Source organism: Ceratotherium simum, chromosome 5 (assembly GCF_057802395.1).
Source record: "Ceratotherium simum simum isolate JZ-2026a chromosome 5, ASM5780239v1, whole genome shotgun sequence".
Lineage (NCBI taxonomy): Eukaryota > Metazoa > Chordata > Mammalia > Perissodactyla > Rhinocerotidae > Ceratotherium > Ceratotherium simum.
In genome coordinates this window covers 4060786-4087147 of record NC_141904.1, presented here as the reverse complement: position 1 = coordinate 4087147, position 26362 = coordinate 4060786, and the positions used below count along the sequence as shown (strand labels likewise).

Genomic DNA, 26362 nt, shown 5'->3' with positions numbered 1-26362 from the left:
CCTCCCCTCCTCCTGACTTCTCACTGGCTTCCGCTGGTTCACTTGACGTCTCCTGACTGAAAGGGCCCTCCAGCTGTGGTTTCTACACTGGTCCTGCCCTTTAAATCTTGCCCGCATGCCTGTTACTCACCCCCTGTGGGCGGGTTTGTGGTGGTTAATCGCCAGCATTGCTGGGAAGGTTGGCCAGGCTCCGTGGAAGAGGTGGGAATGAACAAGCCTCTGGAAAATCAGGAGTGGAGGCTGAGAGGTGTTAACAGAGGTTCACTTTCAGGCGACGTTTTTGGAGGTAGACTCTTTCTTGGCTCAAAATTGTGGGTTTTGCCTCTTTGTTTCCCAGCAATTGACCTAAAACAAACGAACAAAATCACCACCGACAATGTGAAGAAATTCCCAGTCTCTGTTCCCTTTCTCCTGGGCAGGAAGAACGGTGTTCTGCATTTTCACTTGTTTCTTCCTGCACCCATTTTATCCCTGTCACCCAGCAAGTTTTGCTTTTTTACAAATTTGCAATTCATCTGGTGGGAATTACATGACAGATGTGTGGCAGGCACGGTGTCAGGGACTTGACCAGGCGTGGCCGGCAGAAGGGTACACAGAAGACAGGTAAGTGAGTCAGCTCCCTGGACAGTTAATTTCGGAGGAGAGAAGCCATGACTTGGGTTGGTTGTCTCTGCCCTCGGGTCACCGAGCACAGGGTGGGCAGATTCAGTACTGACTCCGGGAAAGTGTGACTTACGGGAAGAGTTTACAGGAGCTGTGGTCGCAGGGCCGGAATTGCACGGGACTGCAGCTTACCTGAGCGTTGGGCTGCCTGGAATCCAATTCTGGGCGGGGTAGACTTTCCTGCTCTGTCATTATGCAAATCTCCAGCAGTTTTCCTGAGAGCCACATCCAGGTGTTTGATATGGGAGGGAGGGTGATGTACATTTGAATGTGATTTGAATATGAATTAATGGGGTACAATTATTTAGATAATAGTGGAATAAATGCCAAGTATGTTTAGCTATAATTTGAATCGAAGGCACTCCCACTTTAAAATGGGCCGGAGGGACTGCCTGTCTCCGTAGGTCACCCTGGGTAGGACGAGGGAGCCTCTGGGGAATCGGCACCTCTGAGAGCCGCTTGTGTTCAACACAGACTCCAGTGTGGACATTCCATCCAGTTCACTGCAGGGTTACTGAGTGCCTGGTCAGGTGCATGATTTGGGCCTGTGTGCTGGCCATACGGAGGATCATAATTACAGTGGCAATGAGGATTCCATTTGTAAAGTCCTTAGTGTGTGCCAGTTCCCGTGCTGAGTGCCTCACTCAGGATTTTCACTTATTCTTTACGGTAGTTATCTTGGAGATGAAATTGGACCTACTGGGGGCCTAATTCTCATGTGGCTACTTACCCATTGCATGTCTGCCCATCTCTCAGCCTCATTTTCTTACCCTGTAAATGGGGACCCATCCTGCCTCGGCCACCTGGCTCCTAGGAGGATAGGTGTGAGCGCGCTGCTTCACAGCTGGTCGGCGAGTGTTGGTGTATTACCACAATTTTCCTCTCCTCTTTTGGCCTGCTCCCCGGGACAGGTGTGAAGGTGGGACTTGCTGTTTTGTGTTGAGCTCACATCCTTTTGGTTTCGTCTGGGTCCCTACCGGTAATGATTGATGGCCTGCAGGTGTGGTTTGGATGGGGGTGAATATTAATAGCAGCGTGGATGAGGGTGGATGTAAAGAGCTGAGTTTCAGATGTGGCTTTGATGCAAATGTGGCCCTGGTGGTAGAGATGTTGGTGGGAGAGGGGGAAGTGCTAGGTTGCCTTTTAGGTGAGTGTTGCCCCCCACCCCAAGTCAGTCTGGCCCCTTTCCTTGGCAGCTTGGTGGCAGTGCCTTCTCTTATAAGTATTTTGCCTGCAACGGGGAACCCTCCCCTTCTTTTAAACTTCTCAAACAGCCATTAAGTGACATGTCAATTAGAAAAGATCCCAACAGAAATCACCTCATTGCTGGGGTGCAGGGGCCCGGGTGTCCGCTTACACAGAGCCCTCAGCCTGTGTAGACTCTGCAGCTGCTGGTCCTCTTGCTGCTGCCACATGGCCTGTGTCTTGATTTTAGAGGGTGGTCTTGCTGTGAGGGATAGAGCAGAGCTCCCCTCCCAATGTGTATACTTTAGTTTCCTGGGGCTTTTGAAACAAAATATCACAAACTGGATGGCTTAAAACAATGGGAATTTATTCTCTCACAGTTCTGGAGGCTAAAAGTCTGACCTCAAGGTGGGGCCAGACCTGGAAGCCTCTAGGAGAGGATCCTTCCTCACCTCCTCCGCCTTCTGGTAGCCCCAGGTGTTCGTTAGCCTTTGGCAGCATAACTCCAACCACTGGCTCTGTCTTCCCAGTCTTGTCTTTTACAAGGCCACCAGCCATATTGGATTAGGACCCACCCTGATTCGGTAGGACCTCATCTTAACTTGGTTATATCCGTAGAGACCCCGTTTCCTAATAATGTCACACGCGCAGGTGCAGGGGTTAGGACTTGGACATACCTTTTTGGGGGCACACAATTCAGCCTGTAGCAGTGTGCCTACAGGGCCCATATGTAGACTCCTCCATGTCCTGGGTTGGTCTGGTACTGGACCTGGCCTTCTGAGTCCTGGGTCCCCTCCTGTTTTCTCAGGAACTTGAGGCTATCAACCATCTCCCTTTTCTCCTGTTATCTTCAACTGCTGCCTTCGCTGGATTCTTTCTGGTTCCACTAAAACATGCCCCAGGCTCTCACATCTTAGATCTCCCTCTACTCCGTGACCAGTTTTCCCACTTCTCTCCTCCTCCTCCAAACTTTCCTAAAAAGCATCCTGTGTGCTCGCTGTCTCCTTCGCCTCCCACCACTTCCTCTGCTCCTTCCCGTCTGGCTTCTGCCCTCGTCACTCCATTGAGACACCTCTCCCTCGGGTCGCAAGTGACAGCCACATTCCCAGCAGCACTTGCTCCTGTCGGTTGCTCCCTTGGTGAGCAGTGTCTTCCCTGGGCTTCTGAGTAGAGCACTCCTGGTTTCCTTCTCTCCTCTCCAGCCATGCCGTCTGTCTCCTCTGAAGGATTTTCCTCCTCTACCTGGCGTTCAGTCAGATAGGATGTTCCTCTGGGTCTGCCCTAGGCCCTGTCTCTTCTCTCTCTGTCCTCTCCCTAGGTGATCTCAGCCACCCCAGCTTCAGTAACTACCTACCTGCAGACGGCCCCCCACTTGACCACTCTGGCCTAGACTTCTCTGCACTCTGGACTTCTCTAAGTGCCCGTCAGAAACATTTTGTCTTATTTATGGGCTACTTCAGACTTACTTTTAAAACTGAACTTGTGGTCTGCTCTTCTTCCCTCCAGAAAACCCCCAACACTGCTGTACCCTAAGAGATATTACCATCCCAGAAATCTGGGAGACATCCTTGACAACCTCACTCTTTATCATTCCATCCAACATGTCAACAAAAGCCATGTTGTGTAGCTTTCCTAAGTATCCCTCCATATTTCCCCTTCTCTCTACCTTTGTCACCACCATCTAGGTCCTCGCTACCATCATCTGATGTTCCGACTCTTAGGAGAGCATGCTAACTGGTCCCAGTCCCCTTGCCCCAGCCTCCCATTTAGTCTGGCCCTACTCCAGTCAGTTGTCCACACTACAGACCTATTCAAGTTGGATGATGCCACTCCTTTGCATAAAACCATTTACTGTTCTTACATAAAGACAGAAATTCTTCATTTGGTCCACATTCCCAGTGTAGTCTGTCCCCACTCGCAGCTCAGTCTTGTCTCACACCTGTGTCCCTTCTGTTCCTGCTATGACAGCATTCTTTCATTTTCCCAATGCTACAGCCTTTATATATATACTTTTCCTGTCTCTCCTCTTAACTTGTTAGGCACACTTGTGCCCGTGACTGTTATGCTTTCCTGATGAATTGACCCTTTTATCATTATGATGTGCCCCTCTTTATCTCTGATAATGCTGTTTATCTTGAAGTCTACTTTATCGAGTGTTAGTATAGCCACTCCAGCTCTCTTACATTCATTGTTTGCATGGTACAGTCATGTGCCTCATAACCATGTTTCGGTCAGTGACTGACCACATATACGATGGTGGTCCCATAAGATTGGTACCATATAGCCTAGGTGTGTAGTAGGCTGTACTGTCTAGATTTGTGTAAGTACACTCTATCATGTTTGCACAATGAAGAAATCTCCTACTGACACATTTTTCAGAATGTATCCCCATCGTTAAGCGACCCGTGATTGTGTATATCTTTTTCCCTCCGTTTGCTGTCAGCTTACCTGTCTTTATACTTAAAGTACAGCATGTAGTTGGGTTTTGCTTTTTTATCCATTCTGACAGTCCCTGTCTTTTAACTGAAATCTTAGTCCATTACATTTCATTAGCATTTAACGTGATTATTGATATGGTTGGATTTAGGTATGCCATTTTCCTATTTGTTTTGACTGTGTCCTTTCCTGCTTTCTTTGGATTATTAGACTTCTGTCGTAATTTTAATTTCCCTGTTGATAGTTTAGTTCTACCTCTTCACATTGGGTTTTTTTTTCAGTGATTGCTCTAGGAGTTACCATATACATCCCTAACTTGTCTCAGTCTTCTAGGGGTTAATATTGTATCACTTCATACGGAGTGTCCACCTGGCCATTGTAGGGGTCCTCCTCTTAGTTAACTCCTGCTTGTGAGTCAGGGCTCAGCTCAGAGGCCACTTCTCCAGGGAATTGTCTGACTTCTCCAACTAGGATGTGGCCCCATTATGTGCGCTCTGAGCAGGTGGGGCTTCTCTGGGACATTGACCACACTTGCAATTTGCTCACTATGGAATCCTCAGTACTTAGCATGGTGCTGTATACTTAGTTATTTGCTGACTGACTGAAGGGGAGCCCTGAGTTGTGGTTTGAGGAAGGCAAAAGATTTCACGATAATGTACTCCAGGGGATGGGAATGGCATTACTCCAGGCTTGGAGGCTGAGAAGACAGTGTATGTGGGAGGGAAATAATAGTCAAGTAGATTAAATGAGAGTTAAATATAAAAATAAAAAATAGCTCTAATTTTTTATAGCAGTAGCCACCATTTATAGAGCCCTTAACATGGGCAGGCAGTGTGCCAAACTCTTTGTGCGTTTTATCTTATTTCTCCTCAGAACGAAGCAGTGAGGTCCAGAGAGTCGGTTCCCTTGTCCACATCACAGGAAGGGCCCTGCGTCATGCTCAGATCCATGTGATTCTAATGCTTAGAATGGAAGCAAGGCTTGAGTGTTCAAGGCATGGAGTCTCGTCCTAGGGGGTGGTGTTTTGATTCTGGGGGCCAGAGTTAGGGGGAGAGATGGCCACAGATGTTATTGAGGGTCTGTAGAGTGTTGTGCTAGATGCTGGACAAGGCTAGGAAAAATAGTTACAAAGCTGTTTTTAAAAATTCTTTTTGTTTTGGATAAGACCCTAGCTGACACAGCCTGTCTGACGATTGCATAGAGGGACCTCTTTCTACCTCTGTGGCATTATCATCCCTGGTGGACATTTCTCTCCAGTGCATTGATCAACACTGAGTTAGTTTCTTAGGCGCAAGTAGGTGACTGATGGAGGAAGTCAGGCGTCTCCGTGCGTGTTCTGTGCATTCGCTGAGTCTGGAGGGCGTTAAGAGTGGGTGTGCGCGCGTGTGTGCGTGCACCTGTGTATGTGTTTGTGTGTATTTGTTACCTGCTTTTGAGATGGTCATAAAAAAATGTCAGTTTAGCACAATTTTTATTCAAGCTTAACCAATTTTCAAACTAACTTCAAAGTGTTTTCCCTTTCCCGATGAAACGTTTTATTGAAATTAAAAGATTGCTGTGAAAGTGATCCAAAAAATAAGATCATTCTCTGAAGTTCACAGTACATGCGTGAGATTTATGGATGCATTTGGAGTTCACCCAAAGTTTGGAAGGTCTGATGTTTGTACCCGTGTAGAGTAGGAAAGTGCAGAGAGAACACTGGCTTTGCAAGTGAACATGGGCCAGTTTCTAGGCTTTTGTTTCAGTTTGTCTCTGGGTACCTGTCTCCCTAAAATTGCTTTGAGGCTTGTTATTTTAGTGAACACCAGGGACAAGGGCTGTGAGTCCTCCTTTCTCCATGTTGAGGTTCCTTTGGGACCAATTCTGTTTTAAACCTGTTGAAGTCCACGCGCAGCCTGCTCTGGGGTGCTGCCTGGGCCGCTGGGGAGAGCTGTGAATTCACGTTCTCAGCCAGCGTCGCCTTGTGGCTCAGGAAATGTTGGGTCTCAGGCACGTGTTGTGTCATGTATTGCCTTCCATGATGTTAATGATAAACAAATCCATTTAAACTCTCTGAATTCGTGGTTGCCTCCCCACAGTTATTAATTTTATTCCCACCTTGCACAATGAGAAAATTTTCAACCTTTAATAAGGAGTCCTTTTATTGGAAAATGTTTGGCATTGCTGACCTAGTGCCCAGAGCACAGGCCTGTTAATAAGACTGATAAATGGTTGGGTTAGCCCAAGTCTTTGGGGTTTAGTTGTCTCACCTTTGCAGATAGGCAGAGTCGCAGCTGATGGTTCTGTTTATTATGAGAATCCTTGACTGGGTGTGGCGGAGGGACTTTAAATCTCTGTAAGGACCATTGTAGGAATTTCGATGATTATCCTCCTTTATTGAGAAAAGTCTTTGAAGAGGTTCAAGGCTGGTGCAAGAGGAAGCTGTTCATGTCCTGTACGGATTCTGGCTTCGGGATTTCAGAGGCCTGCTGTTCCAAAGTCTGGGCTGTCTCCCTTCTATTTTTGCCTGATTAGATTTGGCAAAGGCTTTCAGAGCGGTGTCCTCAAAGTTTGCTCTTTGAGTCCATGTAACACACGTTGCTTCTCGTTCTGAGTCTCTTGGTCTGCCTAAAGCCGTTAATCTCCACGTCCAGTCCATTTTCCCAAATTGGGGTCTAAACATGTCCTCCAGTCAGAGAGAATGCTTTTCCTTTACAAGGGGTCTGCTGGCGAGGGACTGGAGTTTGAGAAACACGTCCAAGCTGCGATAGCGAACACTCTGGAGTGTGACTCGCACTCGTAACTCCTTGTTGGATTCTTGGCGTTGACTTTGACCCTTTTCAGAGAGTTGAGGGAGCAGACCCTCAGGGCGCGTGTTTGGTTGTGACGCTCTCTTGTAGTTTCTCTAGGAAGCTGACCTGAAGTTTAGTATCAGTAAACTTCAAACAGAAGGGACCTCCAAGCTTCTGTTGGGCTCTGTTGCTTCCGGATGTGATGGAGCGCTCGTGGCCCCGGTGTTTTATTCATTGCGGGTCTGTGAGGAGTTAAAGACGGGAGAGAGAAAGCTTGATGCAGTTGTTTCCTTCCTGGATCTCTGTGCGTGTCTGTCTGTCTGTCTGTATGTGTGCCTTTGTGGTGGGGGAGGGGATGTGGCGGAGAACTCTGACCAGACTTCTTTTCGGGATCTCCTCCTGCTGAGCTGAGATGGGACATCCCGTTCCTCCAGGTGCTGAGTGCAGGACTGATGCTGGGTGTGGAAGCCCTTGTTTTCCTAGAAAGCCACAAGCTCCAAATCTTCTGTCAGTGGTTCTCCAAGTGTGGTCCCTAGGTCAGCATCAGGGAAGTTGTTGGACGTTCAGATTCTCAGCCACCCCCCTAGACCTGCCAGATTGGAGACTCTGGGGGTGGGGCCCAGAAAGCTGTGCTTTAACAGACCCTGCGGGAGGATGCTGACGTGTGCAAAAGTTGAAGGACCACTGCTTCAGGCCAGGGTCTTTTTAATCTCTGAAGTGGACTTTCTGTGTTTTGAGTGCTCACTGGAGCTTCAGGTTATCACTTTCCTAAACCAGAAATGTGACACAAACAACAGCAGTAGTGCTAATTGCTGGCCATTTTCCTACAGTGTGATGGTTAGGATCATGGATTCTTGGGAGTGCTTTACCACTCTGTGACCTTGGGCAAGCTCATTAACCTCTCGGCTTTATTTCCTCAAGTGGGATATGGAGATAGAAGTAGTAGAAACTATTACTATCCCTGTGTTACGTTTGAGGAAACTGAGGCACAGGAACAGTTCCAGAGCTTGCTTAGAGTCACTCTGAAATGGAGCTGGAGAGTCCCACTCAGACAGTCTGATTGCAGGCCCCGGGCTCTTACCCGGGCTTTCACCCCTCTTGTGCGCATTTCCGGGGCCCTTCCTTACACTGGTGTCCGTGTTGCCTCCGCCTGTAGCCAGAGCTGGGAGCTGTAGCACGGCCTGTAGTGAGCTGGCGGTGGGCAGCCCGTTGTCATGGTGTGCAGCAGGAGCAGGCTCTGACTGTCGCGTCGTGGTGTGAAGCCCAGCGTTTCTTGAACTGGAGCCTCCAATTCAGGCTCTATCAGGTGGAAGCAGCCCCTCTCCGTGGGGGTGATGTGGAAATCTGGGGGGCAGGCGTTGGTTGTTGTGATGACTGGGGTGCTACTGTGGTGTAGTGGACCAGGCTAGGGGTGCTAGATGTCCTCAGTGTGGGCAGTTGGGCTCAATGAAGAATTGTCCTGCATCCCACTGGCCTGTCCCATGTGCCACTGGACCTTCAAAATCTGTTTTTTCCTCTCTTGTTTCAGGTGGGAATCTGTTTACATATGATCTCAAAATATTTTTTTTTGCATGATCTTAATATATGTTTAATATACACTGAGTGTCTGAGGAATATAACCATTGCATTTTAACATTTGGAGAAGATTTTATTTTATTAGTTTGAAACTTTACCAAGAGTTTTCATGAATTTCAGAAAATTGATGTCCTGCTGTTCTGATAATTTGATACAGCAACATAGCACACCTGATGTCTGCGTCTCGTAGTTACTGTGTTGTGGTGATTCTGGGTATAGGAACCAACACGGCCGTTACTCCTGGGGGCGCTGCTCCAAGTTCATGGAGCCCACACGTCACCTGGGAATTGAAGATACAGCTCATGATTGGGGGAGGGGCTATGTCGCTTTTTTTTTGTTTTGTTGATGTTACTTTGGCTTATAACATTATACACATGTCAGATGTACATCCTTATATTTCGATTTTTACATAGACTGCGTCATGTTCACCACCAAAAGTCTGGTTTCCATCCATCATGGTACACGTGTGCCCCTTCACCCCTTCCGCCTTCCCCCACCCCCTTCCCCTCTGGTAACCACCGATCTGTTCCCCTTGTCTATGTGTGTGTTTGTTTATCTTCCATATATGAGTGAAGTCATACAGTAATTGTCTTTCTCTGTCTGACTTATTTCCCTTATCACAATACCCTCAAGGTCCATCCATGTTGCCACAAATGGCAAGATTTCATCTTTTTTTGTGGCTGAGTGGTATTCCATTATATATATATGGACCTGCAGGACATCCTGGGGCCTTTGCTTAGACTCTGAGTTGGGGAGTTAATGCTGGTTTTGAGCAGGAGTGACATGATCTCATCTCAGTTTTAGAAAGCTCGCTGTGCTGGCTGCTGTATTGAAAATGGCCTTCAGCGGGCAAGGGTAGGAGCAAGGAGGAGGCCAGATAGGAGCCGTTGCAGTGTCCAAGCATGAGATGATGGTGGTCCTGACTCCGAGAGGGCGCTGGTGGTGTGAGAAGTGGTCGGATTCTGGATGTGTGTTCCTGCAACTTAGAATACAAGATTAAAAAGTTCTCAGAACTCAAGGCTTCCAAAGGTACCTGTGTGGATCCTAGTTTGAGGAAAATCTGATGTGGTTGACAGACATTTAACCATGGTTCCGTGTTCTTTTCCTCCTGGGGATTGTGAGAGAGAGAGGGGGGCGGAGAGAGAGAGAGAGAGAGAGAGAATGTGTGTGTGTGTGTGGCATGTCTGTCTGGCCCAGTGGTTAGCAGTCAGATACAACAAGCTGCTCGGGGAGCCGGGGTTAGTTTAGAACAGAAAGTGAAGCGGCGCTAAATGGAGCTGGCTGGTGCTGATAGCCTCACACATTTCCTCTTGATTAAGCCAGAAGGTATTTTTAGTAAAAACATATGCTGTTACCCAATTAATGCTTCTTGTAATACTCTGATGGTGAATCAAAGATAAAAATTCAGAGTTATCGTCCCATTCTCCTCATGATCTTGTTTGTCCCCCTTCTCTCTTAGACTCCGAAACTACGGAAATTCGGTTCGCATGCTCGCTTTATTTGAGTTGACTGACACCTTTCTGACGTGAACATGCATTCTGTAGTTTTGCCCTAGATTTTCAGATTATTAATTTGAAAATATGGGAGCAGCTTGAGCTGTCTGCTGATGTGTGTGTGCAGCTCCTTGTCTGTGCAGGTCACGACTTCAGTGCCCTTCCAGTGCCCTTCCGTGCCTGGAGGGGACTGGATTCCCAGAGAGCTCATGTTCCTGTAGCGTGGTCTTTTGAAAGCCCGCCAAGACAGTGGCTCACCCAGGTATTGGGTGGAACGCACTTGATTAGGTAAAGCTACAGGCACGTCTCCAGAAAGCCTGGGTCCTCAGCTGGGGTGACCTTCATGTGCTCCTGTGTTATGAACTACTTTGTCCTAAGGCTTCCTGCCTGATCAAAGCGGTGATTCCGATCAGTTGATTTTTTTCATTTTGTTCTTGCAGCACTTCCTTACGAAGAATCAGTGTATGATCAGTTCTTGTGCTGTGGCTCCCGTTATGCCAGTGTCACTAAGACCATGTCTTGGCTTGGAGTGAGGGGAGCAGAAGGTCGCTTTATTTACTCAGACCTTTCCCTTGTATTCTCAAGTCTGTATTTTGGGAACTCCAATTTAGTTCTGTAACTCAATGATCTGGGCAGGGCATGATCTTTTTTCCTTTTTTTAAAGCCTTGGGCTATTTTTGATGTGGTGTGACCTTGGTAAGAAAGTTGTCCTGTATCTCTCCAGGAGGAGATCTTTTTAAAGAGAGGATGAGTTGTGGCTTTGTATTTTTAGACATTTTCATATGGCATTTGTACTTTGGTGGCACAGTGTCATGGAAATATCTCTTCCTAGTCTAGGATTGAGAGGACGGTATTTCAGGGCTGGCTTTGTCCAGTTACTGCACTAGCTCAGTGAGCCTCACTCTTCCCATCTGTAAATGGGCGTGAAGATACATGCCTCCGTCTCCCTCAGAACTGGTAAAGGTGAAGTGAGCTCTACACTTGACTCTGGTTGAGGTGATGGTGCTGTGTGTGCCTAGGATCTGTGCCTTGATTCTGTCTAACTCGCTGTGGGTCTTGGGTAAGGTGAGTGAGCTGGTTTTCTTTTTTTTTGGTGAGGAAGATCAGCCCTGAGCTAATATCCGATGCCAATCCTCCTATTTTTGCTGAGGAAGATTGGCCCTGGGCTAACATCCATGCCAGTCTTCCTCTACTTTATATGGGACTCTGCCACAGCATGGCTTGACAAGCGGTGCATCGGTGTGCGCCCAGGATCCGAATATGTGAACCCCGGGCCGCTGAAGTGGAGTGCGCGCACTTAACCACTGCGCCACCGGGCTGGCCCCTGACCTGGTTTTCTTGAACATAAAATAGGGATGCGCACAGGGTCTGGCGGAGAAGGGAGAGTCCAACTATGGGCCATCTAGAAACAATTCTACTTTAAAAATTCTGTAAGTTTATGTTTCTGGGGAAGATGGGGAACTTTTGCTCATTTTTTCTTTTCCCAAGTTATTAGTTAACAATTTTCAGACTTACAGAAAAGTTAAAAAAATAGTATAATGAACAGCCGTATACCCTACACCTAGAGGCAACAGTTGTTAACATCTTGCTACATTTGCTTTCTCTTTTTCTACACATTTAAATGTAGCTTTTTTTTTTTTTTGGTGAGGAAGATTGGCCCTAAGATAACATGTGTTGCCAATCTTCCTTTTTTTTTTGCTTGAGGAAGATTGTCCCTGAGCTATCATCTGTGCCCATCTTCTTCTATTTTGTATGTGGAATGCCGCCACAGCATGGGTTGATGAGCAGTGTGTATGTCTGCTCCCAGGATCTGAACTCACGAACTCTGGGCTGCTGAAGCGGAGCACATGAACCTAACCACTGTGCAATTGGGCTGGCCCCTATATATTGCTTTTTAAACTCCAGTCTCTGCTTTCTTTGGTGTGTGTTCAACAGTTCTCTTTTACAGAGTGTAGCAAAGTTAGTCATTACTCAGGCTGCGGTATGCTGGGTTAAGTTGGGGCCTTTACATCCTTCTGATTAATCAATACTTTTCTTGAACAGGATGAACTTACTGCTGTGAATGTAAAGCAAGGGTTCAACAATCAGCCAGCCTTTACTGGAGATGAACACGGCTCAGCCAGAAATATTGTAATTAACCCATCAAAGGTAATGCTAATTGTCTGTTTCCTAAAACTTCTGAACAAGTTTGTGTATGTCACACCCTTGATAGTTAATGTTGGCAAATTAGTGTTATTTAAACTGCAGTCCCTGTTCAAAATTCCCCCAAATATCCTGTATGCTGTCCTGCCCCAGGATCCAATCATGCCATGTCTGTTGGTCTGTTTTAATCCAGTACAGTCCTGCTCCACTGTCCCTCATTTTGTTGTAGGTTTTTTGGGCTTTCAGGACTGCTATTTTATTTTATTTTTTGTAAGGAAGACTAGCCCTGAGCTAACATCTGCCAATCTTCCTCTTTTTGCTGAGCAAGACTGGCCCTGGGCTAACATCTGTGCCCATCTTCCTCCACTTTACGTGGGACGCTACCACAGCATGGCTTGACAAGCGGTGCATCGGTGCGCGCCCGGGATCCCAACCTGCAAACCCTGGGCTGCCAAAGCAGAGCTCACGCACTTAACCACTGTGTCACCAGGCCGGCCCCCAGGACTGCTATTTTTAGAAGGGTCCAATCCAGTTATTTGTCTTAGATTCTAGTCCTATGTTCTAGATTTGTCTGATTGTTTTCTCATGACAGCATTCAGGTTAAATGTTTTGGCAAGAAGGCTGCATTGCATCCTGTTAGAAGATGTGCAGTGCCAGTTTGCTCTGTCATTGGTTAAACTGTTTGATCACATAAGGTGGTGTCTGCCATCCCTTTACGTTGTAACAGTGGTGATCTTTTCCCCGTGGTAATCTCTACAGGGTGACATTTGGGACCATATGAATATCCTATTCTCCAGTAAAATTTTGTCTCAGGATTCTGGCATCAATGGATGATTCCTGCTGAATGATTTTTCTTGCTGCTGGTTACAAAAGGCTGGTTTTCTAGTTATTATTCCTCATACATTTATTAGTTGGCATTCTTTTGTAAAGGCCCCCCATTTTTTCATTGTTGCTTTGAACTCCTGGACTCCTTGCCATCTGATGTGTTGTCTTCGTTTTTCGTCGTCTTGTTCCACGTGTGTTGCATTTGGCCAGTGGGGCACCTTGGACCTGGCTCTCGGGTCCTTTTGCCACGTCCACTGCTCTTTGAGCGCTTCCTCACCCTGACACAGGAACGTATCCCAGCTTCATCTTGTTTGTTCCCTGCCCCAGCCAGATCTGGATGCTTGGCATGCTTAGGCTACTAGAATGTCATGCCTTCTAGGCCCTGTCAGGGGACAGAGATGGAAAACCTATTTAGAATTTTCTTTTCCTTCTTTCCATCCATCCATCCACCAACTCTAATTCAATACAACAGGGTTTTTTCTTTCTTTTTTCTGTTCTATCTTTGCATCACCTTTCTCCCAAAGTGAGAACCCTGGATCCCAGCAATGGCAACATGTTCACTCATTTACTCGGTATTACAGTACACATAGAAAAGTTCCAGAACAGGGGCGGGCCCGGTGGCGTAGTGGTTAAGTGCTCGTGCTCCGCTGCGGAGGCCCTGGTTTGGATCCTGGGCGCGCACCAACACACCGCTTGTCAAGCCTGCTGTGGCGGCGTTCCATATAAAGTGGAGGAAGATGGGCACAAATGTTAGCCCAGAGCCAGTCTTCCTCAGTAAAAAGAGGAGGATTGATGACAGATGTTAGCTCAGGGCTGATCTTCCTCACAAAAAAAAAAAAAAAAGTTCTGAGAACAAACTATACCAATGTCACTCCAACAACAAAGTTACCATGTACAATTTACAAATTTTCTACAATACTTTTTGTCCTTAGACTAACTTTCATTAAGAGTTATATAGTCAGGGGCCGGCCCCGTGGCTTAGTGGTTAAGTGCACGTGCTCCGCTGCTGGTGGCCCGGGTTCGGATCCTGGGCGCGCACCAATGCACCGCTTCTCCGGCCATGCTGAGGCCGTGTCCCACATACAGCAACTAGAAGGACGTGCAACTATGACATACAACTATCTACTGGGGCTTTGGGGGAAAAAAAAAGGAGGAAGATTGGCAATAGATGTTAGCTCAGAGCTGGTCTTCCTCAGCAAAAAGAGGAGCATTAGCGTGGATGTTAGCTCAGGGCTGATCTTCCTCACAAACAAAAAAAAAATGAGAGACTTTAAAAAAAAAAGTTATATAGTCAGAATGTTGTATTAAAAAATTTCTTGAATTAAATCTTTTTTCTGTGTGTTTATGTTAACGATTAGATATATAGATTGAATTATTTGCTTTCTTTTTTTATTCTTTTAAGGTTTGATTTTTCATCATTTTTGAGTTATTTCTATTTTTTGAATATTAAAATACTTTTATTAAATTGAAAACATCAGACATATAAATAAAGAGAAATCAAACATACAGATGAATTTCTATACTTCTTTCCTCTTCCCCAGAGATAACCACTGTTAAAGGCTTGTGTATCATTCCAGATCTCTTTTTATGTGTGCACATGTTCATGCAAACACATATGTAGTTGACAATTTGCTAAACTGTCAACTGACATATTAAATGATGTGAAAGACATAGAAGCATTTTCTACAGATAGGTCTATCAACCAAACACAATGTTTTTAGTTTTGTCTTTTTCCAATCTTGATGTACTTTTTAACATTACAACCACAATTATGAATATGTTGTGATTTGTGTTCTACTTTTTTTTTTTTTTTTTGGTGAGGAAGATCAGCCCTGTGCTAACATCTGCCAATCCTCCTCTTTTTGCTGAGGAAGACTGGCCCTGGGCTAACATCCGTGCCCATCTTCCTCCACTTTATATGGGACGCTGCCACAGCATGGCTTGCCAAGCGGTGTGTCGGTGTGCGCCCGGGATCCGAACCGGCGAACCCCGGGCTGCTGCAGCGGAGCACGTGCACTTAACTGCTTGTGCCACCGGGCCGGCTCCTCTACTTTTTTTTTTATTGTGGTAAAAATATACATAACGTAAAACTTACCATTTTAACACTTTTTACTGTACAGTTCTTTGGCATTAAGTACATTAACGTTGTACAACTATCACAACCATTCATCTCTAAAACTTTTTGTTTCCCTTAACTTATGTACTTTAAAAAACGTAGCATTTTTTTGTATGTACTTTTTCTTGAGGCTAAAGTATTCATATTAATAATAATTGATGGATAGATAACGGTCCATCATTTATGTGCTATAAAGGGCTGAAACTGCTGGTATATAGTAATTAGCTAGTTGCTAGTCTCTACGGTTATTTACAAAGAGGTTGTGGTAAGATTTGAACATATAGCTTTTGTTCTTGAGGATAAATTCCCAGAAGCGTATTACTTGGTTAGAAGGTAGGTGCATTAGTCTGCTAGAGCTGCCATGACAAAATACCACAGGCTGGGTAGCTTAACCAACAGAAATTTGATTTTCTGAGAAAATTTATTTTCTCACAGTTCTGGAGGCTGGAAGTCCAAGATCAAGGCGTCAGCAGGTCTGGTTTCTCCGGGGGCCTCTCTCCTCGGGGTGCACGTGGCCGCCCTCTCGCTGTGTCCTCACATGGTCTGGTCTTTTCTCTGTGTGCACATGTCTGTGGAGTTTCTCCTTCTCATAGTGACACCAGTCCTATTGGTGTAGGGCCCCACCCTCACGATCTTATTTAACCTTAATCACCTCTTTACAGGCCCTATCTCCATAGGCACTCAGCGCTTCATCTGCACTTGGGGATGCACAGTTCAGTCCATAACAGACAGTGTGTCTTTATGTCTCTTGATAGGAACTGCCAAATTGTTCTCAGTTGGATCAAGTTTTATGTCAATTTAAATAACTGAATAAATGGAAATACTACCCATTACAACTTCTGCTGCTATCATCCTTCCTGTGAGATTTACTCAGGGATTCAAACCTTCTGAGGGGAATTTGATCTTATAAATATGAATTATATGAAATGTAGTGTAGCCTCTAAACTTTTTCCCATTTTCTTATCAAATGAATTATTTTCAAAATAGCTTTGGATGGATGGAAACAAATTTTAAATTAAACCTTGTCTCTCATACCTTGTCTGAGGGAGTGCAAACTGGTATAAACTTTATGTAGGGCAATTTAGTGATGCTGGTTAAATGTACAGAATCATGCAATCTGATTTCTGGAAATTTGCCTGAAAGCTCTAGTTTACATATATGAAATAACAAATAGGAAAACCTATCCATTTTAACGTGATGTGTAATAGCAAAAGGTTGGAACACATACTGCAAATGTCCATGAACAGGGGCGTGATTAAATAAAATGTGGTACATCCTCACAGTATATTGTTACGTGTCTGTAAAATGAATGAAGAAGCTCTCTGTGTACAGATATGGACAGTTTCAGACATTCGCCAGATGTACCTAAGGAGGTTTACACATAAGAAAGAGAAAAATAATATGTTCATGCTTGTCCACGTGTGTGCTCATAAAGAACACTGGAGACACAACCTGATCACAGTGGGAACCTGGAGGACACTGGGGCTTGAGAAGGAGGCTCTTTCCTGATTTCAGAATAACGTGAATATGTTGCTGTTACCGTGAAATTAATGATCATACTTTTATTTATTTATTTATTTTTTGAGTCCTAATGTGCATTTTCTTCTCTCTTACCTTTTCAAGAATTTTGACGTTGTTTACAGTAGACAGTTGTTCACAAGGTTTCTTAGGAAGGAAAACATACATGCACTCACCATGTTCTGTTGCTCTCATTAAATACATAGAAGAGAGTATAATTGTAAAACAGATTGTTCAGACTAGTTTTTAAAAAAAATTTGTATACCTTTGTTTATTATGATTAAAACACTCATACATAATTGCAAATAAGAGACATTTTAAATGTGAAACAATCTACATAGGTAGGTGTTTTGTGCCGTTGGTGCAAAGACCAGATATTGATTGAGAGATTTAAAATTAAACGATTTGCTACTATTGGCTGCTTGTTTTCAAACAACTGGTTTTTGCATTTAATTTATTCTGTTTGGACATTCTGCAAACGTTTGCTTACAAAAACACATTATGAAGTTGTTTGTTTAAAAAAAAAGTAAAGCTCAGACTTCTTTTTTTCTAATTACTCTAGTTTTTATTACCATATTATGTCAACAGACCAAGACAGACTTTATTGTACATTGATCACAAGGATCAAAGAATGCCAATTCACATTAAGAATAAGTTGTGTCAGCTTTTCACTCTAGTAGATAAACTTGGCTAATTTCTTACACTGTGTCCCAGCCTATGAACTAGTTGTTTAGTGACTCATGAGCAGTAACTAAGGGAGGGATTCTTATTATGCTTCACCAGGGTCGGTAGTTTATTTTAATCATTGTTGCCACTGTCTGCTAACCTTATTGGAGGTATTTATTAGAAATTGTTGCTTGCATCATACTATTAAAGAATTCCCAGGGGATGAAACGTGATGCTTTGATAGGATTCTTGGAAATTCCAGCAGGTTTTCTGTCGATTCGTTTAATTTTTAGATGTTACTTTATCCCCTTCCTTCTTGTCCCTTTCTGTTTGTTTGATGTGAAAACGCTGCAGTAATTCACAGACGCTCCCTTAGCCACCTGGCTCCGTTCAGAGCAGGTAAGAGGGGCTTTCTCCTGAAACACTTGTACTCGTGAAATTGGCAGCCCAATCAGAAATGCTGACTACTTAATTTAACTGAACCTTTTGTAATTTGCCATTTAAATGATTAAATTTCTCTAGACTCTTTTTTAAAATCACTGAGTGTAAATACAGAGTTTCCTTTCCAAAAATATGTGCTATTAAGATGAAATGAGAACAAGAATGATTACTGTGTGATTACTAGGTTTTCTGCTCTTGTACACAACACCTCTCAGGAAAAATATTCTCTCCAAATGGGTGTGTAGTGTGAACAAGGAGAAGTACAGTTGAAGAGGAAAGCAGCACCCATTCTCTTGAAATTTATTCAGAGTGTAATTAATGTCAGAGGTTTTTCAAAGTCTCTTCTTTTTTTCTTGAACTACTTGTTAATCGTGGAACAAAGGTGCTGTGGGAGTTTTTGCATGATGTTACTATAGGAAATCACAACTCCTGGCTTCAAGGACTTGAATTGTCATTTTATTTTCTGATGGGCTGTTTGAAGATTTTCAATTAAAACAAAATAATAATATACATTATGGACACACCTGCTTATTGTCTTTAAACTTTTTCTTTTTTTTGCTTATTTCCACAGATTGGAGCTTATTTTAGCAGCATTTTAGCTGAGAAACTAAAGCTCAACACTTTCCAGGACACTGGGAAGAAAAAACCACAAGTTAATGCGAAAGATAATTATTGGCTGGTTACTGCGCGATCCCAGAGTGCAATCCATAGCTGGTTCTCTGACTTAGCAGGAAATAAACCACTTGCAATTTTGGCAAAAAAGGTATTAAGTATTTCTTACATTGTTTTAATTATGGTCTTATAGAAATGAACATGTTTGAGATAGTGTTCGAGTATATGTTTCTTTTCCTCAGTTCTTTCCAAAACGCACGCCTCCGTGTTAGGGACGCTGCCCCAGGTGTGCACTGCTCGTGTGCTGTGCTCCCCTTTGTGATGGCCTGTGGTCCTAAACCTTCCACACGGGAAGCAGTGTATGTGGACTTCAGGTAGACAGGGTTTTTAAATCAAAAACAGGCAAGAAGACTTCATTTATTTCTATTACATTTTTAGTTTTCTTAGGCCGGGATGTCCAAAATGTGTTATATAGAAATCCTTGTTGATGTTATTTCTTTGTCTTGAAAAGTAACCTTCCAAATGCTTTAAGCTGAGTCTCCTTCCTAACAAGTGAAATAGAGACAGTGATTCTGTGTGTGCTTGGAAACCTTCTTTGAAAAAGTTTTAGAACAAAATGGGCAGGTTTATTCATAGCTCTCATCTTTTCGGGGGGGTGGGGGAAGGTTTAAAAAATCTTTGCCTTTGATCATTTTCCTCAAGTGGGGAAAAACACACAGATTCAACACTCTTATAGTCCAAGTAATATAAAATGTCTTGAAATTTGGAGGAGAGCTAGAAACCTCCCTCTTAGTCTTGATCTCTGGCTTCTTGCTCACCTTTCAAATAATCCCCGAGGTCTTTCTCATTTCCCCTGAAACCTTCTAGTTTTAGGGGTGCCCATCTTCTGTTCCTGATACAAGTTTTCATTAACCAACTTGGTACAGGCCCAGTTTAGAGGAGAGCTCCTTTGTGTGTTTGCTTGTTCGTTTTTTAAAGCAACTCTTTGAAAATAGTGCCTGTAGCTCCCAGGGCTTTATTTTGCCTTAGTGTCATAGCATTATGTTGCCTTTCACCGACTTCGGTGGTTAAAGCAACTGACATCTAGGAAGAACGTGACAGCCAGCACAACCACCTCTTGCTTCCAGGTGGTGCCTCTGTCGCACACAGGCTGAACCGTGTAGCATCTCTTTTCCAGTGGCGAACGTTCACCATGTGGCCCACTATGGCCTATGGATCACATCTGAAGGCTGTATAAGTCAAAGGGCATCTTTTGATATTCGATGGCTTTCTACCAGCAGTTCATACCCTCCACGTTGGTTGGTACCTTCAACTCCCTTGTAGTCAGCCCGACATCTTTCTTTTTAGGTTTTCCTTTTTTATAAGCTTTCAGAGTACGTTTTTTGGATATTTCCTAAAGGTGAATACTGGTAAGGGATTGATGTCCTTGCTTTAGAGGAGTAGTAGTCTCTGATCTTTTAGGTGGGAGGTGAATTATATTTTATTATATTTAGGAGGTGCAGTGTATTAGCCATTGTTCTTCTCTCTTTATTAGGAGCTGCCTCTGGCCAAATCAGGTGTTCCTCAGGTAAGCCCTGACATTAATTCTTTGCAAAGTTAAAGATGTTTTCTTTATAAAACCATTGACTATACCTGGAAGTATTCATTTCTTGGTCATTTCAAGAGTCCATCCCCCACCTCTCATCCTCGGTGTATCATCTTGAGATGGTGAAAGCTCGTTCAGAGCTGGGTAAAAGATTGCGTTCTCTGCATGTTCTTCCTACTAGAAAGTTCAAATGCTTCTTCTTTAATTTCTGGTGTTTATTTGTGAGATGGCTTACTGCAGAAGACTTTCATTTTCCTGCTAAGATCCTGAGTCATCTTCCAGCTCTGATCTAGAGTTCAAAATAGTTTCCTGTATGGGATGGATCAGGTTTCTGGACCTGGTTTTCTGTTACTATAAAGCCCCATGGCGCTCCAAGTATTTAGCCACAGAGAGGTCAACAATGGACTGTAAAGGGCCTTTTAACTCCATCAGGGTCATGGCTGGAGTTGGAAAAGGAGACTTCTGGCCCCTAGGGGTAGCCTTCCAGCTCTTGATCAGTTTGCTAGTGTGCCATGGTCACTTCAGATGACTTTGACTGCTGTGGTTATGGGATTTCCTTTTGCCCCTCCACTGCGTAGTGAGCAGAGGATGCTGATGGCGACGTGCATCCAAGGGGAGGGCGATGCAGGGCAGCCCTTTTGTGCATGGAAAACCATCACATGCTTTGGTGTCTTAGTTTTCTTTTGGTACTTAGATGCAGCCCTAGCTTGATTTAGAAACCAAACAGCTCCTAGTGATTGCCTAGCTTCAGCTACAAGTTAAAGTCAGATGGTTTCTTTGCTGAAAATGGAAGCCATCACTGTAAGGAAGTCACATTGCAGTCAGTGTAAACATATTTTCCTTCCTGAGTTAGCCCAAACTGTACATTTGACAAAACCATCAATACGTGCCTTCTTCCTTAATCAAATAACTTTCTTTACATACGTTCTGAATTCTGAAGTCCTTGATTTGAGCCAAGCATTTCTCTTAGGTTCTTCCCAGAGGGGCAGTGAGCTGGAGTGTGCTGTTAATGTGGGACCCATGGCTCGGTTTTGTTTGCTAGTCCATCTAAACATTTCACGTGTTCAAAATGTTTCTTTTCCCTCCTATCAACTGCTGTTTGGAACAAATCCTTTAGGCATCTCTAACAGATCCTGTGAGTCATGTTTCTTTGGAGAGGCTGACTTTACTTGTTGCATTTGCCTGTTTTTTGGGCCTTGATCTTACAATCTTGTGGTCTGTCTGACCTCGACAGCCAAGAGTTACCTCCACGATATCACACAACCTGTTTCAGTGAAAAGCAGCAGCTCAGGCCCTGAACTGAATATTTGAGCCTATGCTTGTCTTGTCCCTGGGTTAAAGGGCAGTCAGTGAACCCAGAGCCTTGTGCTCCGTGAGAGGTGCGCGTTGTGAGCGCGGTTTTCAGGAAATTTTCGTAAGGCACGTCACTGTGGTCTGCAGAGAGGGAGCCATACAGCGTGGCCTGCGTGACTCTTGTGTCCCTTTGGGTTTATGTCTGTGCAGGGTGGTTGCCTCTGTCGTGGGGGTCGTGTTGTAAGGTCAGCACCCAGGGCGGGAACTGCACATGATCAAAAGTCTGTTACGTTGCCCATAAAATACAGCGTATGGACGCACTGCATCTCACTGTACAACCCGGCCGCTTCTCCTTCAGCAGTGGAGCTGCTTGATGTTGCTTTGGTAAGGACCAGGTGAAATCACTCGTTTTAAAGGGCCATGTACAAAAAATGCTTATCTTTTACTTCTAGGATCACACTTGTACCCAGTGTGTGAATAGTCAAATAGTCAAACATATGTGTGATGCAAAAAATCCACCTCTGAACAAGGATTTGGCTCGCTAAGAGAGCAATGCCGTGCTATAGGAATCAGTTAGCTGGTTTGAAGCCTTGATTACAGACGCAAAACCGAGCAGGGGTGTGGGGCGGAGAGACCAGGGCCGTAGATGTCCGTGGCTGTGGTGTCCAGGGTCGTCTTAGGAGAAGGTCACTCATGGCGTGGAAACACTTTGGCTGGCATGGAGATGTCTTTGGAACTGGCAACAAAATAAAAGTTGTTATAATTTTGCTATATGTACTTCTTCTGCTTTACCCTTCTAACCACCCTGTGAGGTAGACAGGGTTGGTACTATCACATTCCTAAAGGAAGAGCCTGGGGTGATGGGTTTACCCAAACAGGCTGGGCCGGGGCTGAAGCACGGAGGTCTCATCTGCTGGGGGGGTGCGCCCGCCCGTCGTCTCTCTGTTCCTGCCCTGCTGCATCACAGCCAGCGGACTCGGTGTCCACTGTTTTGCTCTACGTTCGTACTTGAATAGATTATATATAGATGAGTGGGCTATTCCCAGGATATTTACGAGGAATTCGAAGAGTGGATTAACTCTTTCAAACCATTCAGTGGTACGCTGGGATGCTAATTTGCTCGGTAGTACCTTTGTGGTCTGGAAGAAATAATTAACTGCCTCGAGTGCTGACTGGCAACCAGTGAATTAATTACCCAGCTATTTCTAGCTCAGTGTTTATTAGGCAGATTCACCGATCCGTCATTTTAGCCTCTCTCTTAAATTTTGGGCTAAAGGCACTTTTAGAAGATTTCTGGAAATTGTTAATCTTATGGAAGGTCACAGTTGGAAAGCTTTTATACAAAAAGTGTTCTTTGATGAAATGTAGAGGGGGGCCAGTTTTTCACTTGATCTGTTCCTTCCAGTTTTGACATGAACTCCTGGGAGGACTGTCATGAAATTATTTCCCATATTTTGTTGATACCCTGAGTAGCTTTCAGCATCTGAAAAACTGAATATAATTTGCTTTTGTAAATAAAGCACAACTGATGAAATTATGTTGCCAATGTGCTGAACATAGTTTTGATTCTTTTTTTCTTAATGAAAATTTGCTTAAAATGTTTCTTTTTTCTTTTCTTTTCTTGTTTTAACTGCATGTACTGTTTGAAAATCCACCAAGGATACACTTGCTTATAGCCAGCAGGAACTTAAGTCTCTTTCTCTTGCTTCCCCTTTCTTTAGGTTTGCCTAGCAATGAACGTAATATGTGACTATTCTAAATATGTTACTTCTTTTTAGGTTCCCATCCTTAGTAAAAAAGAAGATGTTTTTGCATATTTAGCTAAATATTCAGTGCCAATGGTTCGAGCAACGTGGCTGATCAAGATGACTTGTGCCTATTATTCTGCTATTTCTGAAGCTAAAATTAAGAAACGCCAGGCTACTGATCCCAATCTGGGTAAGTGAGTTGGTACGGTACATTTTACATTTCATTATTGATCCTGCATGTAATTGCTGCTGCACCCTCTATACAGCCCCACGAGGGGAGTACTGGGAAGGTCCATGGGGAGCCTAAAAGCCACTCACGGTGTGGAGGTGAGAGCTGGTCCTGCTCACCCATCCCAGAATCCCGCCTCCATCAGCAAGTCCTCCAGATATGTCCCCATCTGGACACTGTTCACCACTGCAGTCACGGAAATGCTGGGTCAAGCCTCATTGTCCCCTGGCTGGGTACACTGCAGCCTCCTGACTGGTGTCTGCTCCTACAGTCCAGTCTCTCCCAAGCTGGCACACTGATCGCTCAGCCTGCATCAGATCCCGTCGTGTCCCTCTTTATAACTTTCCAGTAGGTTCTTATTACAGTTAGAATAAAGATGCAGATTCTTTCTGGTGGCTATCAGGGCCACCCGTGATTTGCACCCTCTTCCTACCGAGGCTCCTCTCTGGATATTTGCCTCCTTCTCTTCACTGGGCTTTGCTCCTGTCACTTCCCCAGGAGGTTTCTCTGGCTACCCAGCTACAGAGCATCCTCCTCCTTCTCCCCTGCCTCCCAGTTACCTTCTCTTGTGTTGTGAATTTAGTCACAGTGCTTTTTGCTGTCTGAAATTATCTTTAAAAATTTTGTCTTTCTCATCCCCCGCTGCCCCCACATGCACGCACGCACACGGGGGCCCATGGTAGATATCCTTGAGTGAGCTGAAGGGAAACTGTTTAGTCAGAGTCTTGCTTCTTTTGGTGACTAGACAGTGACTCCTTCAGGTGACGCTGAAACAGGCTTTAGGAGAGGTTTGAGCTGCATTAGGAACGTGCACAGACAGTGAGACGTAAAGATGCCGTGTGAAAACTGGGTTTACAAACAACTCCTTATGCAATGGAAACATGCTTATGCTTTTATGAGGGAGACCCCAGCTACAAAGCCCTGAGGAGCAGGGCCGGAAAGTGCCAGTGTCCACAGATGGCAGCGTCCTAGATGAGGGGGTCGGGGCCTGAGGGGAGCCCACCCTAAGAGCAGGAAGACTTCCATTCAAACAGAACAAAACAAAATGCGGTCGAATTCTGTTGCTGCCACCTCTGAGTCCAGCGGCATCCCGTGTGTGTTAACATGGACAGACAAAAATGAGCTGTACTGAAAAAACAAACTGCATTGTGTGTAGATACTGCGAAACATCTAGGAAAAAAACTGGGAGGAAATAATCCAAAAGTTAGTGATGGTTGTCCCTGAGTGTTGTTTTCACAGCAGTCTTTTCTTAACTCTGTACTTCTCTCAGTTTAATTTTTTTCATCAGTTGGTTATTTTATTGGGGGAAACAAAAGAAATGCCCTTTTTATTACTAAAGTAATACATTCTTATCGCAAAATGTTCAAATAGTGCCAGAGTAGATACATTACAACGTGCAAATGTCTCTTCTCCTTTCTGCCCCATGTTTTCCTTCCTGAAGTTTCTTTGTGTGTGTGTGTGTGTGTGTATACACACATATATGCGTCTATATACGCAGACAACACACATGCACACACAAACATGTATCTGCAGTTCTGGTTACTGTTTATACGCATCGACTGCACTATGAACACGTCCCCCAGAGCCGGGCGTCGGCCTGCTGAGCAGCCGCCCCTGCTCTGATGACTGACAGGCGCCTGAGGCCTCACGTGTGTCACGTCCGTCTTGATGCCTCGCCGCCCCTCATCTTGCTCCTCCTCAGGCTTCTCCTTGGTGAATGCTCTGTGTGGTCGCTGGGTGGATAAGGGTAAGAGCCACAGTGTCATTCTGGGCGTCTCTGTCTCTCTCAAGACCCCACCTGCGGTCCCTCAGCAGTCGTGTCAGCTTCCCTTTCAGTGTCTGACGGCGTCGTCCCCCCGCCGCGGCTGCTGCTCAGCCTGCACACCTGCCCCGCTGCCCTGCCGGCGCCGTCCAGCGCAGGGCCCGCGGGCCCGCCCTGTTCCTGTGCCCGCTCCACAAACGAACACTTTCTACTTTGTAGCTGGAACATAAGTCGTGCCACTCGCCTGTGCTCAGAATCCTCACGTGCCCGTCTCACTTGGACGTGTCCCCGAAGCCTGCATGCGCCTGGTGACCTCAGGGCCTTGATCTGGGGGTACCTCTCCTCCCACCCACAGATGCCCACGTGGCCGGCTCCCTCCCCCCTGCCGTCCCAACTCCCATGGCACCTCCCAGAGGACGCTTCTCAGACCACTCAGCCAAAATGTCATCCCCCGCCACTCCATCTTGTCTTTATTTTTCTTCATAGCTCTTACTGCCACCTCATGTTATTTTCCATTAACTTCCTGACCCCTGTCCCCACCCACTCCCAACTGTGACGTTTCTCCACGAGGAACTGTGTCAGGTGTGTTCAGAGCTGGATCTCCTGGGACAGTGCCTGGCATACAGAAGGTGCTCAGTAATTTTTAAGATGAAGAAATGAATAATTAGGCCTGAAGCATTTGTGTGTGTGTATTTTTTTTTTTTAATTTGCCCCATTCATAATCCTTGAAACTTCCCACATCCCCAGCTGTCATGGAGAGACGACTCCTCCATTCCTTAGATTCTCTTTGTGTTTTTGTGGAATTTGTTCCTGTCAGTGTTTTCCTTGATATTCAGTTTAATCTGATTTTAACTGTCACAAAAAGGCAAAAACTGGTGATCATGTGGGAATGATTCTGCTAAATGAAACGTATGGCAATTTTAGGACAAATAAAAGTCTGATAGACCCTCGTCATTTGCAAGGGACGTGTCAAGTTTTTAGGAATCCCAGATGTGAGTGTATCACCAGGACCATCATGTGATTTCCTCTACCGAGTGGAGGGAAGCCTGGCTCCCATTTCTGGTTAAAGAACATCATGGACTTCCTGCTGGATTTATTACTTTACCATTAACTTCCTTACTGGTGTAGCCAGTTGGTTTTGGGGGGTTATCTGCTACCCTTCAAAGCTAACATTTCTGTTATTCAGACACCCACAACCGATTAGATTCGTCCACTGCCTGTGTTTTCTTTCATGAGCCACATAACACACGTGAGTCTGTTTTTTGACTCAGTTTATTTACAGACTCAGTTTGTTACAGGTCG

General features: G+C 44.9%; 1 protein-coding gene across 11 annotated transcripts in view; it reads left to right on the top strand.

Annotated features, from left to right (window-relative positions):
* Positions 1-26362, top strand: part of MED12L (mediator complex subunit 12L) — a 320889-nt gene that overhangs the window by 21324 nt on the left and 273203 nt on the right. For 9 of the 11 annotated variants that reach the window (XM_087430389.1, XM_087430388.1, XM_087430386.1 and 6 more), the window contains exons 3-6: positions 12167-12271; positions 18403-18594; positions 19978-20010; positions 23100-23259. In XM_087430389.1, coding sequence (XP_087286515.1) covers positions 12167-12271; positions 18403-18594; positions 19978-20010; positions 23100-23259 — 490 coding nt within the window. The remainder of the gene's footprint in view (positions 1-12166; positions 12272-18402; positions 18595-19977; positions 20011-23099; positions 23260-26362) is intronic. The other 2 variants (XM_087430382.1, XM_087430387.1) reach the window with 1 other exon arrangement.